At 46.0% G+C, this 19,904-nt stretch overlaps 1 protein-coding gene across 2 annotated transcripts in view; it reads left to right on the top strand.

The window, feature by feature from the left end:
* DNAH3 (dynein axonemal heavy chain 3) overlaps positions 1-1,792 on the top strand; it is a gene marked incomplete at its 5' end in the record, with an annotated part of 194,103 nt that extends 192,311 nt beyond the window's left edge. For both annotated transcript variants that reach the window (XM_079759768.1, XM_079759767.1), the window contains one exon: positions 1,180-1,792. In XM_079759768.1, the coding sequence (XP_079615894.1) occupies positions 1,180-1,533 (354 nt within the window). In that variant the 3' untranslated portion in view covers positions 1,534-1,792. The remainder of the gene's footprint in view (positions 1-1,179) is intronic.
* Between the last annotated feature and the right edge of the window lie 18,112 nt (positions 1,793-19,904).

Here is a 19,904-nt window from a genome sequence, read left to right as displayed (position 1 = left end):
TGGGATAAACATTAGAAAAAATATAAAATCACATTTTTTTAAATAATGTGTTTTTCTTTTTTTTAATTTTTATTTTTTATTGATTTTTTACAGAGCGGAAGGGAGAGAGATAGAGAGTTAGAAACATCCATCAGCTGCCTCCTGCACAGTCCCTACTGGGGATGTGCCTGCAACCAAGGTACATGCCCCTGACTGGAATCGAACCTGGGACCCTTCAGTCTGCAGGCCGATTGAACCGGCCAGGGCTAAAATCACATTTTTTTGATGCTGAAATGACTGTATACCTAGATATCCTAAGAGACCCTAAAATCATATATATATAAGAATAGGAGAATTTGTAAGGTGACTGGTTAAATATACAAAAATCAATATCCTTTCCTATTCTAGCAACAAGTACTTAGAAGTAAAAATGGGATAAACATTCCATTGACAATAACAAAACGATTAGAATTTGGGTGGTTTTAGAATGGAGCTTATGCTCTGTGGTTTACCCTAACTCTCACCACTCCCTGCTCCTACCTGAGCCATTTTCTGTTTACTGGAAGGAACTAGTTTACTACCTCGGAGCCTCATTGTGGTGGATACCCTGGCCGCGTAGCTCAGTTGGTTAGGGCCTTGTTCCAACACATCAAGGTTGCAGGTTCAATCCGGTCAGGGGACATGCAGGAATCAATGAGTTGCACAAATAAGTGGAACAACAAAAATGGATGTTTCTCTCTCTCTCCCTTCCCGTCTCTCTCTAAAATCAATCAATAAAAATAAATAAATTGTGGTGAACTAGAGCTGGCTCATACCAACTCCCCAGAGCCAGTTGGGACTGATTGTTAAGCAGGTGGTGGCCTGAACGTGGCCACGTGGGAGTCTGTAGACCACAGAAATGGAACCAAACTACAAGCCACGGCTCTCCTTCTTCCCCGGATAACTGTTCTGACCTACCCTCACTTCATAGGTCCCGGTTCAGAAAGGGCCACAGCTAGTTCCACTGAAGGTGGCCTCTGACGCCTAGTTTGGTGCCTGCCCTGCGCCTGCCACACAGAAGGGTGCATGGCCGTGGACAGCAGACAGCCCTTTCATCACAGCAGCCAGCGTTCTGGGGGTGCATGTGGGACCGGCAGGCACCGCAGCCAGGCTGCGCTTTTCCCAGTGGCAGGTCCCGGAGCTCACAGCCCTCTCTTCCAGGTCACCGCACAAGAGGCCGTCATGGAGAGCAGCCCGGAGGACGGGGCCTACATCAAAGGGCTCTTCTTAGAAGGTGCTCGCTGGGACAGGGACACGATGCAGATCGAGGAGTCTCTCCCTAAGATCCTCTACGACCCCCTGCCCATCATCTGGCTGAAGCCTGGGAAGAGCGCAGCGTTTCTGCACCAGGGCATATACGAGTGTCCGGTCTACAAAACAAGCGCCCGGAGGGGCGTCCTGTCCACCACGGGCCACTCGACCAACTACGTCCTCTCCATCGAACTCCCCTCGGACAGGCCCCAGAAGCACTGGATAAACCGCGGGGTGGCCTCCCTGTGCCAGCTGGATAACTGAGGCATCTGTCTGGACACCGAAATAAAGGGCGTTCGTTCTCCACTGCCGTCTGGTGTTCCTTTCGTGAGAGGGCATGGCGTGATGAGGGCGATCAGGGGAAGTTCACTGACATCACGCTTGCTCTGAGCCAGCTTAGAGCAGCCCCTATCAAGCAGGTTTAGACTATCATCCTCATTCTGCGGCTAAGAAACCATGCGACAGGGAGGTTAGTAAGAGCCCCCAAACCAGACAGCTGCTGAGACAGGCCGCTTCCCCTGGGCCTTTAGCCCTGTGGCTGAGCAGCCCGGGTACTGTCCCCTGTTCTTTTGCTGTAACTGACACTGCATTTTAATCGCGTCTTTCCTAGTCTGTTTACAGGGCTGAATCAGGGCCTCTCGGAAGTTGAAAGAGGCTGTGACTTACTTTTTAAGGCTCATGAAAGGTTTAAAAGGCACTTCTCACAACCACCTCAGGTGGTAGGTATGGTCCTGTCTCCACTTTAGAGATGCAGAAACGAAGGCTTAGAAAGTAGCCCAGCGTTCCGCAGCTGGTCTGTGGCGGCCCTGGGGAGCGCTGGCCTACACAGATGGGCTGGAACTTCAGGAAGAAAGGAGAGGCGAGAGAAAGAATATTCGTGCATGCCTGCTGTGCCGTGAGTCGCGGCAAGGCCTTCGGATATCTTGCTTGATCCAGGTTGGGAGGCTGAGTAACTGGCCTGAGCTCTCCCAGCCTTTGCTGCTTTGCAGAGCCAGGTTTGGAGCCGAGGCCGCCTGGCTGTAAACCCAGTGCATTTTCACAGCGCGTGCTGCCCCCTGCTGAGGACTTCGCAATGTTGTGATGTGGAATCTTAGATTGGCCTCAACCATGTCCAAGAAATGTCCACTGTTTCTGAGGGCCAAGTAGAAGAGAATCCTGAGGGAGATAAAAATCAAGTCCTCAAAGTATCACTTCTCAACTAACTCTCCCATGAAGCACACTGGCTTCTTTCGGGCCATCCATTGATCTGAGCAAGACTTGGGCTGTGCAAGCAAGAGTCAATGTCTGCCTGCTGCTCGCCTCACCAGGAGGAAGGCCTGCCTCGGATCTTTGATTTCTTCTGCTCGCAGGAAGCTTCTGAGAAACAAACTCATTTCAAAACCTTGTTTCTTCATGGGAACATGGGGCTGACCAAGTTCTGAGTTCAGGCCTCTGGATTAGGAGACCGCAAACCAGCTAAGCAACCCCGGAGAGGAGAAGTGCCTGTGGGGAGTGCCGATCTTGCCAGGAGCAATGGAGAGAGGAGGGGCCAGTCTCCTGCTCAGGTAGGGTGGAAAGGCAAGTCAGAATGGCTAGAGAGCTGGAGCTGCCTTACTGTTCCAAGTGAGATGGTTAGTCCTGTGAGATGGAATCCATGAACCTTGCACTGCAGGTAAGTCACATTGCAAGTGCAAGGCACTGATGGGGTTGCTAAGAAACAACTGCATTTTAATTACAGTTGTCTAACTCCCTCTTTAGCAACAAAATCTGTGGAGGCAGGTGCTGGAGGCTAAGTCCAGCAGGTCATAATAAATGGGAGAAGTCCTCAAAAGGTTGAGTGGACATTTTCAGCAGGGCTGAAAATCTGAATGTTGCTCCCCCTTTTTTGTGCCTGGAGGTTGCAGGTCAGCGCGAGCCACTGCAGTGAGTCCGTCACGGCTCCTGCGTGAGCTTGAGCGCGAAGCTGCAGCCCGGGAGCCTCCTGGCCCTCGCCTCCATCTCCCGCTTCTCTCTGTCTCGACCCCTGCTCGCCGCCTCTCCTCCGCTCTTTCGGTTCCTGAATCTCGACCTTAATTTTTCTTCTCCCCGGCCCGCTCCCACGTGCCCAGTCACCCCGTCGGCGCGGGCCCCGCGGCGCCGCCTCCCCTCCCCCAAGCCCGCACCCCCTCCCCCAAGCCCGCACCCCCTCCCCCACGGTTGTCCCGAGGGCCGCAGCCACCCCAGCTGAACGCAGCTGGGCCACCACCGCCACCGCCGCCGCTTCCTGCAGGAGCCCGTCTGAGCGCCGGCACTCTTCTCCGTCCGAGCCAGCCGCCGACCGCCAGCAAAAATGATTACTTTCTAGATTATAAGCAAATAGAGAGAGCCAAGATGGCGGCGGAGTTGAACGGCTGATCGGTTGCCTCGCATGGCAGTTTCGGAAATACAACTAAAAGATGGACTGGTGAGCGCGGCGACTCCTGCTCGCGTCTCCCCAGGCCGGGCGGCTGCTCCTCTCAGTCAGCACCTCAGCCGGGGCCATGGGCTCGTCGGCGGCTGCGGACTCGGCTCAGTGGCTCTCGGTGAGGGAAGAGACCATCTTTCTGCAGGACGGGCCCATCCGCGTCACTGACCTAGCCAAGCTTCCCAGTGAGATCCTCGGGGCCCGGTGGCCGCCGACACTGACGTGGAGGATTTTTATGATTTCCCGTCTTACATTCAAGTCCTTTAGCCATTTTGAGAGAGGAGAACCAAGAAGGCGGCAAAGTTAAACAAATGAACTGCGCCGCGCACTGCAATTTCAAAAATACAACTGGAGGACAGAGCATCTGTCACCCAGAACCACAGGAGAGCTGGCTGAATGGTGGATTTACAACTAAGAGGGAAGAGGAAAGAGCAAACTCAGAGGGGATGAGGTGCGGAGGAGAGTGGGTCGGGCTGATGGCGGGGGAAGGGACGTGCGGCTTTTTTTCCAACCCTAGGGGAGATTAGCTCCCCATCACCCTGAAATCCAGTTTCTGGGGACGCGCAGGAGACCCAGACGCCTTCGGGGAGAGGCTGGACTCTCGGCCTTCGTGTCGGAGAGTGGGAGTAACTTCCTTGCGGAGGTGCGTCCAGCAATCAGTGTTTGCTGCGCTGGAGTGCGGGACGAGGGGGCTTAGAAACGTGGAAAGCAGAAAAAGCAGACTTGCAGCCATTTCGGTTCGCCACGCCATGGCCTGGTGGCGCCCTGAGACCCCGCCCAGCCCTGAGACCCGCCCCGCCCTGGGACCCACCCTGCATGTTTTGCAGACCCGCCCCGCACGTTTTGCAGGCCCACCTGGGCTCCAAGCAGCGGCTTTTGCATGTGGATGGCCTGCCAGGTGGCAGCTTGACCAGATGAACTGCGGTTCTAGTCGGACTGCTCCAGGGACGCTCAGACAGGAGGAGGAAACTGCAGTTTTTGCTGTAACTCCTGCTGAGTGGCCTCAGGCAGTAGCCGACCTACACTCCATTGGAGACCTAGAAACGAGGGCATCTAGTGGTCGGTGTGAGATGACACCAGATTTCAACCACTTGCATAAGGGATACATTCAAGAGGCAGACTCAGTGAGCGCCAAAGCCTTGCTGCAACAAGACCCGGCCCATAAACGTGTCTCCTGCACAGCAACTCTTCCTTTATAGACACAGCGGGTCCTCACAGCCAATTGGCCTGGAGGAAAATTCCTCCCAGTGACACCAACAACAATCAAGACCTAACTACACAAAGGGTTAGGTCTTGATGGAGGCATAGGGCGGAAGCCTGATTGTTGCCTACCACAACAATTTTGAGATTACGACGGGAGAGCAGAGCAGACACCATCCAGAACCACCGGAGGGCTGGCTGAGCAGATGCTCTACAACTAGAATAAAAGAGAGGGGTACGCGGGATGATGCTGATGCCGGTGACCCAAAGATCACACTTTAAGAACTACGGCTCAGGCGACACAATGGTGGCCTGGAACGTGCTCGGCGCAGTTCCCCCGGCGGTCTCCGGCTGAGGGGACGGCTCCACTCGCTGCCGAGCATGGACAGATGAGCCCCTGGGAGACATGGGGTGGGAGACTCCGCACTTGCTGACCTCCGAGTCCTTCAAGAATCTCAACGCCCCGGAAGCAGCCAGGTGCGCACGCTTGGCAACCGGCCACCGCTGCAGACCCAAGGGCCGACGCAGCCACCCCGGACCAGCCCGCCGCCGCGCACCGGGCACACCGGAGCTTCGCTGAGCCCGCCGCCCAACGAGTTCTGCGGTGGCTGCCCTGGAGCTCTGAGAAAATGGCCGAAGGAATTGCTGAGAGGGAATTGACCAACAGGAATTGGGATCAAGAAGACGAAGCCCCGCTGGGTCCCGGGTCCGGGTGAGGCCGCGCGCCCCTGGGTCCGGGTGAGGCTGGGAACTGGGTCAGGGTGAGGCTGGGTCCCGGGTCCGGGCGAGGCCACATGCCCCTGGATCTGGGTAAGGCCGCACGCCCCTGGGTCCGGGTGAGGCTGGGTCCCGGGTCCGGGTGGGGCCGCCCCCCTGGGTCCGGGTGAGGCTATGCGCCCCTAGGTCTGGGTGAGGCTGGATCCTGGGTCCGGGTGGGGCCGTGCGCCCCTGGATCCGGGTGAGGCCACGTGCCCCTGGGTCCAGGTGAGGCCGCGCGCCCCTGGGTCCGGGTGAGGCCGCGCGCCCCTGGGTCCGGGTGAAGCTGGATCCCGGGTCCGGGTGAGGCCGGGTGCCCCTGGATCCGGGTGAGGCTGGGTCCTGGGCCCGAGTGAGGCCGCGCGCCCCTGGGTCTGGGAGAGGCCACGTGCCCCTGGGTCCGGGTGAGGCCACGCGCCCCTGGGTCCGGGTGAAGCTGAATCCTGGGTCCGGGTGAGGCCGTGTGCCCCTGGATCCGGGTGAGGCTGGGTCCCGGGTCCGGGTGAGGCTGCCCCCCTGGGTCCGGGGGAGGCCGCGCGCCCCTGGGTCCGGGTGAGGCTGGATCCTGGGTCCGGGTGAGGACATGCGCCCCTGGATCCGGGTGAGGCCACGCGCCCCTGGATCCAGGTGAGGCCGCGCACCCCTGGATCCAGGTGAGGCCGCGTGCCCCTGGGTCCGGGTGAAGCTGGATCCCGGGTCCAGGTGAGGCCGGGTGCCCCTGGATCCGGGTGAGGCTGGGTCCCAGGTCCAGGTGAGGCTGGGTGCCCCTGGATCCAGGTGAGGCTGGGTCCCGGGTCCGGGTGAGGCCGCCCCCTGGGTCCGGGGGAGGCCGCGCCCCCCTGGGTCCGGGTGAGGCCACGCACCACTGGGACCTGGTGAAGCTGTATCCTGGGTCCGGGTGAGGCCGTGCGCCCCTGGGTCCGGGTGAGGCCGTGCGCCCCTGGGTCCGGGTGAGGCCGTGCGCCCCTGGGTCCGGGTGAAGCCACGCGCCCCTGGGTCAGGGTGAGGCCACGTGCCCCTGAGTCCGGGTGAAGCCGTGCCCCTGGGTCCGGCCGAGACCAAACCAGAGGGAGTCGGACCTGCATTACCACCATTTGTCCACCATCCAGAGCTGAGGGGTCAGTGCCGACATGTACACATAAGGAACTGGTGGACATTGATATTGGGTCTCAAAAGAACTGTTGGTCCAGAAAGAAACTCACTACAGACTGATTCATTTGCCTGTCAGCATAACTATTATGGCTCGTCTCACATTCAGTTCTTATAAGTATATCTCTAGTGACACATGATCTCGCTCATCTAGGGGAAATGATGAACAACATAGACTGATGAACAAGAACAGAACCAGAAACAAGGAGGCATTGATCGGACTATCAGGCCTCAGAGGGAGGGTAGGGGAGGGTGGGGGGAGGGGGGAGAGATCAACCAAAGGATTTGTGTGCATGCATACAAGCCTAACCAATGGTTAAGGTCAACAGGGTGTTGGGGCATCCGTGGGGAGGGGTGTGGGATGGGAATGGGGGGATGAGGACAAATATGTGACACCTTAATCAATAAAGAAATTTTAAAAAAATCTGAATGTTATTACCTGCTGCTGGAACAGCCAAAGGCAATTCCCCTAACCTGTTTACCAAACCTTACCTTTGATATGTATATCTGCTTTGCTAAAGGCAAATCCTACCTAATAATAGACAGATATGCAAATTGACCACACCTTCGCCACGCCCACCAGCCAAGCCATGCCCACCAGCCAAGCCATGCCCACCAACCAATCAGGATGAGTACGCAAATTACCCAACAAATATGGCGGCTAATTTGCATATCAAGACAGCGTAGAAAGAAGCCAAGAGCTGCAGAAGGGAGCAAAGCTGCGGAGAAGCAAGCAAGCCCCGGGGGGGGGGGCAGGGAGGAGAAGGAAGGAGTGGAGGCGGGGCCGGGGGAGAAGGGAAAAGCAGGCGGGCTGGGCTGGCGGAGAAGGCGGGCCGGGGCACAAGGGAGGAGAGCAGGCAGGGTGGGGTAGAGTGCAGCAGGAAACCCTATTGCAGGATTTTTCCTGCAACGGGAACGCTAGTTGGGTGAATAAAGAGCCATGGGTGTGGGTCCGGAGATTCAGAGAGCTTAGTCACTAGAGCTAAGCCTCCTCTGGCTCCCCCAAAATGCCTCCCAAGTTTATATTTCTTGTCTAGTCTCTCAATTCACTTACATGCAGCCCCTTCTCCAGATTCCTGAACCCTTAATGCGGAAAGACCCTAGCATTTATGGCTCCCAAACAGGGACATCTGGAGAAGAAGATTCACCAGAATGAAGAAAAGAAGTTAATCACTGGTAAAGGTGGGGGTCACCGTAAATTTGGTGGGGAGATTCACTGCGTATAAAGCTTGCACCAGCTTTGGAAGTCACGATCCAAAGAGGGCAAGGGCATCTTTTGTTTCAAACCAGGCCGTAATGGGGAAGAATTTGATCAAAAGGCAAAATTATAAAGAAATTAAAATGTCAAAAGGTACTTTTTTAAATAAGGCTCAAGGAAAAAGAGTGCCATTGTCATCTTTAACTATGTGGGGTCTTGTTCTGCTTCTAGTATGGAAAGACTTGGCAGCTAGAGAGGGTGGAGCTGTTAATCCTCTCGCCAGGGAACTCTCTGATGCTTTGTTTAAAAATTACCGTAGGCCGAAACCGGTTTGGCTCAGTGGATAGAGCGTCAATCTGCGGACTGAAAGGTCCCAGGTTCGATTCCGGTCAAGGGCATGTACTTTGGTTGCGGGCACATCCCCAGTAGGGGGTGTGCAGGAGGCAGCTGGTTGATCTTTCTCTCTCATCGATGTTTCTAGCTCTCTATGTCTCTCCCTTCCTCTCTGTAAAAAAACAATAAAATGTATTTTTAAAAATTACCGTAGGACACCTTGGGACAGGCAGATTTTAGCTAAAACAACTTTAAAGGCCAGTCAATGCTATGGAGAGCAGAATAGGAAAAGATTCAGAAAAAGAACTGTGATTTATTAAGTCTTGTCTGTATGTTATCTGTTGAATGTAGTTTTTTCTGTCATTTTTGTTTGGTTTAATATGTTTATTATTAGTCTATTAAGCATGCCTTTGCTTTAATTTAATGAGAAGGGAGGCCATGGTAGCCAGGCCATTTACTGAATTTTCCCCCAAAGCAAGCAGGATGTGGGGGTGGTGAGACATGTGATAATCCTGTAAAATCGATGCCCACTCCTGAGAGTGCTAAGAAAAGTCTCATCTTCGCCATGTTTTTTCCCCGTCCATCATTTAAAAATTTAGCAGAATTTATGAATGCATCTGGGATTTCTGTACTCATAAAGAGAGAAAGCTAGCTTAAAACAAAAGAGTGCTCCATCCGCTTTTGGATAAGATTTTGGGCTAAGCTCAATCTCTTTGCGAGTGCTATAGAAAAAAACCAAAAACTTTTTCTCAAAAGAAAGAAGATGGCGAAAATGACCCAAAGGGAAAAATACAGGCTGGTTCTAAGCAACAAGATTGGTATTTCCATAATAGATGGGCATTTTTTGAATAATAATGGACCACATTCCAAAGTTAACATTAAGGCCACTAGAAGTCAGTAAGCTGTTACAGAATTTGCCAAAGAAAATGCCTTGGATAATAATAATTGGCTTTAGAATCTCAAAATTATTGAAACATGGATAAATAAATGTAACTAATATGAAGGATTTGTGGTAAAGCTTTTCAGTAATAATCTATAATAATAAAAGTGTCATATGCTAATTAGACAGGATGTCCCTCTGGACGACCAACCTCCCAGACAAAGCCAGGGCTGCGAGGGCCAAGCCCCTTGCATGAATTTCGTGCATCGGGCCTCTAGTCCTATATAATAAAGAGATATATGCAAATTGACTGTCACTCTCTCACAAGATGGCTGCCTACAACCAGATCGGCAGGGGGGTTAGTGAGGGATGACCAAACAACTGAACAAGCAGGCTGCATGGGGCGACCAGGCCAGCAGGGGGGTTAGTGAGGGATGACCAAACGACTTAACAGTAGGCTGTGTGGGGCAACCAGGCTGGCAGGGAGGCCGTGAGGAATGACCAGGTCAGCGGGAGGGCAGGAAGAAGTGACCAGGCTGGCAGGGGGGCAGTAAGTGGTGACCAGGCCGGCGGGGGAGTGGGGGAGGCAGTAAGGAGCGACCAGGCCCACAGGGACGGGGCACTTGGGGACAACCAGGCAGGCAGGCAGGTGAGCAATTAGGAGCCAGCGGTCCAGGATTGTGAGAGGGATGTCCCAGATGGGAGAGGGTGCAGGCTGGGCTGAGGGGACCCCCCCATGCACAAATTTTATGCACTGGGCCTCTAGTGTATTAATAATGAAGGTCCAGTAGCCCAGGGGAAACTAGCTTCACTCCTTGATGGAGGAGGGGGGTGGTCACATTTCTCTCAGGAAGAATGTGACGATTTTACATTTAAATGGCTACAAGCTTGCTTCCCAGCTTCCGCCTCCTTTCACCAGCCAGAAATTTGGTTTTCCAAAGTCTATGGCAACTTGGAGCTTTGGAGTTTGCTAAATTAAATAATAAAAATTTATTGAATGTCTAAGTATTTTAGGATAACAAAATACTGAAATATTAATCTGAGTTTGCCTCGCATGAAAAATCTAAAGGATAGAATTAAATTTATTAATTAAATATGTATTGTATTTTTGGAATATATTCTTAAAAATATAAAGTTATTACTAGTCTGAGAAATGCTAATATGAGAAATTGCTGATCTGAGAAATAACTTACCAGCTAAAATTTAAGGCTTCTAAGAGTTTAAAGTTCAAATTAAGTTGGGAGTAATTATATAGTTGTAATAACAAAATGTATAAAGTATAGAAATTTATTTTTGAGAAAATAATGCTAAGATATAATATTTTATATGGTCTAATTAAAAAAGATAATTTGAAAAAAATGGCAACTGAATAGAGTCGTGTTTGGAGTCTGGTCCTGGGGCGGAGAGTAGGAGCAGCAGAGGTTCGCAGGGGGAGTGTATGTTGGCAAGCCAAGGGACAGCTAAACTCCAGGAGAAGGCGGGGGAGTGCTGGGCAGGGTTCCCCTGACTGTGCAACACCCACAGGGGCTGGGTCCCCTCCCGTAGCTGCGGGCTCACCGGGCGCCTCGCCATTTGCAAGGAAAGGAGGATTTTATTGCAAACCTGACTTTCTGTGACAACTGCAAACACTGAACAGCTGCGAGCACCAGAACACTGGTCCCCTATTGGCGCAAACATTCGGATTCAAAGGAACTCTTCACTGCACCACGGAAAGGTCAGATTTCGCCTGAAATAAGGTGTGGTTTCTAATCCCCGCGGTGGGAGGGAAGCGTGCGAGCCGCAGGACCGGCAGGAACCGGGAGGTGTGTGCCTAGAAATATCGGCAGCAGTTGGAACTGCCGTGATCCGTGAATGTGGAAGGGGGTCCTCTGAGCTGCTAACAGAAGTGACCTCTTAAAAGCAACTCATTTTAATCTGATGAGGAGGGTCAGACTAAGAATTTTCAAAGGAGTGCAGGCTCCTTAGTCTGGCGCACAGACCCACTGTCCGCACACTTGGGCTCTTTCCGACTCTGATTACTAAGCCCAGTACATAGGAAACCCAGGTGGAAAAACCCTGAAAGACTGCAGGGGGAAGTTGTTTTTTCGGAACCTGGGAACAGAGCTGGGTGTGACCATCGGAGAGGCAGCTCTGAGGCGCACACCTCCACAAACCGGTAGTGAGTGCCATAGAGGGGGGAAAAAAAAAAAGCTAGAGAGGTCCGGAAGTCAATTCAGAAACACTACCACCCAGGGGCTGAAACGCTGATTGTCTCTGGTGTAATCAAAAATAAATACGAGAAATTAAGACACGGCCGGCTTAAAAAGCAGGACTGGCTTACAACACTGAGGAGCAGTGGAACGAAGCTGAACTGAAATACCGCCCAGACTGGGAAACAGGCATACCAAACAGAATAATAGAGGAAGTGAATGACAGCCACTACTGCACATTTTAGTCTTCCTATTTTTTAATTTTAAATTCTTTTTTCAATTTTTTTTAATTTTTTTATTCTAATTTTTTTATTTTCATTTTTTGCATCTTTTACTTAAGAAACTAAATTTTTTTCTTTTTCCTCACTCGATTTTCACCTTTTTAATTATTACATTTTTATTTTCAATCAGCATTATTATTACTATTATTTTACTTTTTTTTTTTAATGTCATTTGATTTTCTCTTTCTTTTATTTTGGGATTAGTGTCCTATATTCTATTTGCATCTTTCCCTTACAATAGTTTTACCCTATCTCAACGCTAACATTATGCCATCACTCTCCTCCTAACATTTCCCCTTTTGGTCTCCTATTTATCTTAACCCTTTCTGGCTTTAGATTTTCCCTACTTTTTCAGTTTACCTTCTGCTAAAATTTCACCCTACTTATATATCTAATTCCCAACCCCCTGCTCCAAATCCATACATACCTCTCTCTACGCTACCTTAAAAAAATTATTTTTCTCTCTGGCCTTTTGTTGTTGTTTGCTTGAATGTTGATTAGATTGAATTTTTATGCTTTTTTATGAGATTGTTTTGATTATTCTTTTTGTTTGTTTGGTTGGTTCTTTTGTTTGCTTTGTTTTTGTTTGTTTTTTACTTTTGTTTTCCCTTGCCTCACTTGATATTAGTTGGTGTTGCAGTTTGTATTAATCTCCAGGCTCGTGTTGCTGGAATTTGCTGGGATTAGTGGTTGTTCTAGTGGAGTTTACTCCCCATATATATAGTTTGTTCCCCTTTTCTCTCTTAGTATCGTTCTTGTCTCTCTTACTTTTTTTCTTTTTTTTTTCTGCTCTTTTCCCAATTTGAGATTCACACTCTTTTTTTGTTGTTCTTCTTTCTTTTTACTCTCCCTCTTCCACTTCTATTCCCTAATTTGTCTTTCTCTGGTGGTTACCTTTATTGGAGGTTATTAATATCGTGAATACAATTCTGTTCAGTGCCTTGTGTGTTGTGCCTGGTTGTGTTGTATTTTGTACCTTTAAATCAACGCCGGAGAGAGAGAACTATATAACCAGACATCTGGAGAAGAGAGACCATGGGGAGACAAAGAAATAGCCCCCATAGGAAAGAAAAGCAGGCATCACCAGAAAAGGAAGTAAACGAATTAGAGGCAAACAACCTATCAGAGAAAGAATTCAGAGAAATGGTCATAAGGTGGCTGAAAAGGATGGAAGACAAATTCGACAATATGAGTAAGAACCAAGAGGAAATAAAGAAGAAACAAGAAGAAATGAAAAATGACGTCGCTGCTATAAAGAACTCAATAGAAAGCATCAAGAGTAGACTAGAAGAAGCAGAGGACCGCATAAGCGAGCTAGAAGACAAGATGGAAAAAAATACCCAATTACAACAGCTTCTAGAAACAAAAATTAGAAAGCATGAGGAGAGCCTAAGGGAACTTCGGGACAACACAAAACAAAACAACATCAGGATAATAGGGGTACCAGAAGGAAAGGAAACTGAGCAAGGAATAGAAAACCTGTTTGAAGAAATAACAGAAAACTTCCCTGATATAGGGAAGAAAAAACCCACACAAATCCAAGAAGCTCACAGAGTTCCAAACAAAATGAACCCCAAAAGACCAACGCCAAGGCACAAATAATTAAGTTGGCAAACACCAACGACAAAGTAAGAATCTTAAAAGCGGCCAGAGAGAAACAGACAGTTACATACAAAGGAACCCCCATCAGACTAGCAACGGATTTCTCAACACAAACTCATAAGGCCAGAAGGGAATGGAATGAAATATACAAAGTCATGCAAAGGAAAGGTCTCAATCGAAGAATACTGTACCCAGCAAGGCTATCAATCAAAATTGAAGGTGAAATCAGGAGCTTCACAGACAAAAAAAGGACTAAGGGAGTTTATCACCACCAAACCAGCAATGAAAGAAATGCTAAAGGGTCTGCTGTAAAAAATAAAAGAAAGAAAGAAAGAAAGAAAGAAATAAGAAGCAAAGAAGGAACACAGGGGTATAGAATAAAAATGGCGACAAATAAGTACCTATCAATAATAACTTTAAATGTAAATGGATTGAATGCCCCAATCAAAAGACACAGCGTAACAGATTGGATAAGAAAACAAAACCCATATATCTGCTGTCTACAGGAAACCCACCTCAAAAAAAAGGACGCATACAGACTGAGAGTAAAGGGATGGAAAAAGGTTTTCCAGGCGAATGGAAATGAAAAAAAAAGCTGGGGTAGCAATACTTATATCTGAAAAATTAGATCTCAAAGTGAAGGACATAACAAGAGATAATGAAGGCCACTTCATAATACTAAAGGGAGCAATCAAACAAGAAATAACTCTGGTAAACATATATGCACCCAATACAAGAGCACCAAGATACATAAAAAAACTCCTGGAAGATATCAAAGGAGAGATTGACAGCAATACAATCATAGTAGGAGACTTTAATACCCCACTATCACCATTGGACAAATCCTCTAAACAAAAAATCAGCAAAGAAACATCAGTCCTAAATGACTCACTAGACCAGATGGAATTAATTGACATCTTCAGAACATTTCACCCCAAAGCCACAGAATATACATTCTTCTTAAGTGTACATGGGTCATTTTCAAAGATAGACCATATATTGGGTCACAGGCAAAGTCTCTCCAAATTCAAGAAGATAGAAATCATATCAAGTATCTTCTCAGATCACAGTGGCATAAAACTGGAAATCAACTACAATAAAAACAACCCAAAGAAATCAAACACATAGAGACTAAACAGCATGCTATTAAACAATGACTGGGTTACCAAAGACATCAAGGAAGAAATAAAAAACATCATGGCAACAAATGACAATGAAAACACAACAATCCAAAATCTATGGGACACAGCGAAAGCAGTCCTGAGAGGGAAGTTCATAGCTCTACAAGCCTACTGCAAAAAACAAGAAACAATGGTAATAATTTACCTAACCCAACAACTCAAAGAGTAAGAGAGAGAGCAACAAGAAAAGCCCAGTGTAAGCAGAAGGAAAGAAATAATAAAGATCAGAGCGGAGATAAATGACATAGAGACCAAAGAAACAATACAAAAGATCAACAAAACCAAGAGCTGGTTCTTTGAAAGAATAAACAAGATTGATGAACCTCTAGCCAGGCTCACCAAGAAGCAAAGAGAGAGGACCCAAAAAAACAAAATCAGAAATGAAAGAGGTGAAATAACAACAGACCCTGCTGAGATACAAAGGATTGTTACAAAATACTACAAACAACTCTATTCCAAGAAACTGGACAACCTGGAGGAAATGGACATATTCCTAGACAAATACAACCTTCCAAAACTCAATCAGGAAGAATCTAAACAGCTCAACAGGCCAGTGACTATGGAAGAAATTGAAGCAGTCATCAAAAAGCTTCCGGCAAACAAAAGCCCGGGGCCAGACGGCTTCACAGGAGAGTTTTACCAAACTTTCAAGGAAGAACTAAAACCTATCCTCCTCAGACTATTCCAAAAAATTCAAGAGGAAGGAACACTTCCAGGCTCCTTCTATGAAGCCAGCATCACCCTAATACCAAAACCAGATAAAGACAACACAATGAAAGAGAATTACAGACCAATGTCCCTCATGAACATAGATGCCAAAATCCTCAACAAAATCCTAGCAAATCGGGTCCAGCAATACATCAGAAAGATCATACATCATGACCAAGTAGGATTTATCCCAGGAATGCAAGGATGGTACAATATCCGCAAATCAATAAACGTGATACATCACATAAACAAATTGAGAGATAAAAATCACATAGTCATATCAATAGATGCAGAAAAAGCATTTGACAAAATCCAACACCCTTTCTTGATAAAAACTCTCAACAAGGTGGGAATAGAAGGATCATACCTCAACATAATAAAAGCTATATATGATAAACCCACAGCAAACATCATACTCAATGGGCAAAAACTAAAACCATTTCCCCTAAGAACAGGAACAAGACAGGGATGCCCACTCTCACCACTCCTGTTTGACATAGTACTGGAAGTATTAGCTATCGCAATTAGGCAAGAAGAAGAAATAAGAGGCATCCAAATTGGAAAAGAAGAAGTGAAGCTGTCCTTATTTGCAGATGACATGATATTGTACATAAAAAACACAAAAGATTCCATCAAAAAACTAATAGACTTAATAAATGAATTCGGCAATGTAGCGGGATACAAAATTAACGCCAAGAAATCTATGGCATTTCTATACACCAATAGTGAACTTACAGAAAGAGAGACTAAAAAAAAAATCCCATTTACCATTGCACCAAAAAAATTAAGATACCTAGGAATAAACTTAACTAAGGAGGTAAAAGACCTATACGCGGAAAACTACAGGACACTGAAAAAAGAGATAGAGGAAGACGTAAACAGATGGAAGAACATACCATGTTCATGGATTGGTAGAATCAACATCATTAAAATGTCCATACTACCAAAAGCAATCTACAGATTCAATGCACTCCCCATCAAAATACCAACAGCATATTTCACAGACCTAGAAAGAACTCTCCAAAAATTCATCTGGAATAAAAAAAGACCCCGAATAGCCACAGCAATCCTGAGAAAGAAGAATAAAGTAGGAGGGATCTCAATACCAGACCTCAAGCTGTATTACAAAGCCACTGTTCCCAAAACAGCCTGGTACTGACACAAGAACAGACATATAGATCAATGGAACAGAATAGAGAATCCAGATATCGACCCAAACCACTATGCTCATTTAATATTTGACAAAGGAGGCATGAACATACAATGGAATCAAGACAGTCTCTTCAATAAATGGTGTTGGGAAAATTGGACAGATACATGCAAAAAAATGAAACTAGATCACCAACTTACACCATACCCAAAAATAAACTCAAAATGGATACAGGACTTAAACATAAGACGGGAAACCATAAAAATACTAGAGGAATCCACAGGCAACAAAATCTCAGACATATGCCAAAAGAACTTCTTCACTGACACTGCCCCTAGGGCAATGGAAGCTAAAGAGAAAATTAACAAATGGGACTACATCAAAATAAAAAGCTTTTTCACAGCAAAAGAAACCATCAACAAAACAACAAGAAAGCCCACTGCATGGGAGAACATATTTGCAAATGCTATCACTGATAAAGGTTTAATCTCCAACATCTACAGGCAGCTTATGCAACTTAATAAAAGGAAGATAAATGATACAATAAAAAAATGGGCAACGGACCTAAACAGAATATTTTCAAAAGAAGACAGAAGGAAGGCCAAGAGACACATGAAAACATGCTCAAAGCCACTTATTATCCGAGAGATGCAAATCAAAACAACAATGTGGTACCATCTCACACCTGTCAGAATGGCTATCATCAACAAATCAACAAACGACAAGTGTTGGCGAGGATGCGGAGAAAAAGGAACCCTCATGCACTGCTGGTGGGAATGCAGACTGCTGCAGCCACTGTGGAGAACAGTATGGAGTTTCCTCAAAAAACTGAAAAATGGAACTCCCATTTGACCCAGTAATCCCACTCCTGGGAATATATCCAAAGAAACTAGAAACACCAATCAGAAAGGATATATGCACCACTATGTTCATAGCAGCACAATTTACAATAGCTAAGATTTGGAAACAGCCTAGGTGCCTGTCAGCAGATGACTGGATCAGAAAACTGTGGTACATCTACACAATGAAATACTATGCTGCCATTAAAAAGAAGGAATTCTCATCATTTGCAGCAACCTGGATGGAATTGGAGAACATTATGCTAAGTGAAATAAGCCAGTCAATGAACGAAAAATACCACATGATCTCACTCATTTATGGATAATAAAGAACATTATAAACTGATGAACAAAAAGATAGATACAGAGACAGTAAAGCATCAAACAGACTTTCAAATTACAGGGGGAAAGTTAGGGAGAGGTGGGGGAGATAAGAAATCAAACAAAGGACTTGTATGCATGCATATAAGCATAAACAATGGACGTAAAACTCTGTGGGGTGAGGGCATGTATGGGTGTAAGGTGGGCGGGGGGGCAATGGTAAGATATGTACACATATAATACCTCAATAAAAAAATGTCAAAAAATTTTTAAAAAATAATAAAGATAATTATATGGTCTGAACCAAATTTTTAATATAAAAACCATTTTAAATTTAATTGATATCTTTTAGAATAATTACAAAATTTGATGGTCTTTCCAAGTTAAATTTCAAGAGTTTAACCAAGAGATGATTTTAGGACACTCCAAGGGCCCTGGAGTGGTTCAAGAATTTATTCTCTCTTCTTAAAAGAAATATTTTTGGAATAGGACAATCTAATATACTTGAAATCACATAGAAAGCTGTATCAAATAAAAATTAACATCTATATTTTATTTATATACATGTATTTTAAAGGTTTTAACCTCTAAGGGAGGGCAGGACAAGATTGCTGAATATTTCTGAAGCAGCGGAATTTTAAAAACAAAAGCAAGCAATCGCCCTCAGACAGCCTGCTCTCAGATAGGCTGAGGGGATGGGACAGCATCTATACTTCATAGGTCAAATGTATAAGTTTGCTTACTTTTCCTTTTCAATAAGAGATGCCTAGTTTACTTAATAAATTGCTTTTTATAATATAAGCAAGGGCTCATATAAATTAAGTTATATGAGAAGCAAATATTTTTATAAACAATTCTAGTAAATATAGTTACTAAGACCTCCCATAATCCCTCTGTGTATGCAAATGAGCACTACCCAAAAAGAATGCTGTTTAAAAGTAAATTTTATCTTAATAAAAAGGAGACATTTTAAAATCTCTTCTGCTAATATTTACAGGGTAAACTGAAAGTTATCATTCAAGCATTAAATCTGATCATAAATAAAGTCACCATAAATAGTCACTTAATATGTAGGCAGCAGTATCAGCCAGCATCTGAAAAGCAACCAAATGTGTTGTTCAGTTTAAAAGAAAGAAAAAAGGTTTTTTAAAAAGAAAGTTCCTAAGTATGGCCTAGAAATTACTCAGAGGAAATAAAGGGAGGTTTCCTTCAAATGTATAGAAAACTGTAATTAAAAGTCAATGTATTAGGCCTCAGAAAGAAAAGTAAATAATTTGCATTTTGCCTCCCTAAACGAAGCTTATATAAATATACTCAAAGACTGATAGCAAAAATTCAATTAGTGTCATTTACTGTCCACAGCCAAGGACAAGTAAAGTTAGAAAATAAGCCTTATTTCAGACTGATTTAAATTGGCAAATTGAAATAAGTGAATATTCAGGGGAACTTAGTTGTACTAGGCAGGAGACTATTCCTGGAGCATTAACTAATTTTTTACTGATGGTCCACCTCATAGTAAAGCTGCTTATCATGCAATGAATTCAGACCAGTCATACTTCTGTGCGAAGAATTAAATTAAAAGTTATTAAGGGTGCATTACAGGATTTCCAAAAGCCTCTTGATATTATTTAAAACAAAAAAAGGGGGGCTAGTAATCTCCGGTAAGTAAACTACATCAAGCCTAATTACTTAAATTTTTACTTAAAATTTTTTTTTTCACTTGTAATGCTGATGGCAAGACACACATGGTGTCAGAAATAGCCAAAGGAAAATGGTTTGGGCAAAATGAAAAGATCATGAGTCTAGTTTATAGAAAGGTCACTTTATTAACTTTGGTCGAGAATATGCTTATATATTTCCAGAGAGCTCCTCCAAGCCCGTGTGGATTCCTGCAACAATGGATCCGAGAGAGGAACTGACCAGACTACTCCAGCCACAGATGGCAGTGGCTCCAAGCAACATGCTGACGAGACAAAGAAAAAACAGTCTAGAGATGGGGGATGGTGAAGATGACTTGCCATGCTCGCAATCAGCAGCTATGCGTCGCTGCAGGTTGCCCAGGACAAGCCAAAGAAGGTCGGACCTGCATTGCTGTTGCTCACTGTTTGTCCACCATCCAGAACTAGAGTATCATTGCTGTCATGTCACAGGGGACAATGATTGAGAAGGGAATCCATAAAAAACTGTTGGACAGTGATTGGAAAGGGGACTCAAAGAACTGTTAGCCCAGAAAGGAGTTTACTGCAGACTGATTCCTTTGATGCCTGGCAGCAATTTAAAAGGACATGATAGAAATCAATCCTTGTTATTGAATCTAAAAATCTTAAAAGGACCCAAGCTCTGCAAATGGCATACATTCTTGTTAAATTTATTAAATAAAAAAGGGTGATGTGCTGGGGGCTAAATCCAGCAGATCATAATAAATG

The sequence above is a fragment of the Cnephaeus nilssonii genome (assembly GCF_951640355.1).
Source record: "Cnephaeus nilssonii genome assembly, chromosome: 2".
Classification (NCBI taxonomy): Eukaryota; Metazoa; Chordata; class Mammalia; order Chiroptera; family Vespertilionidae; genus Cnephaeus; species Cnephaeus nilssonii.
This window is presented reverse-complemented; position numbering and strand designations above follow the sequence as displayed.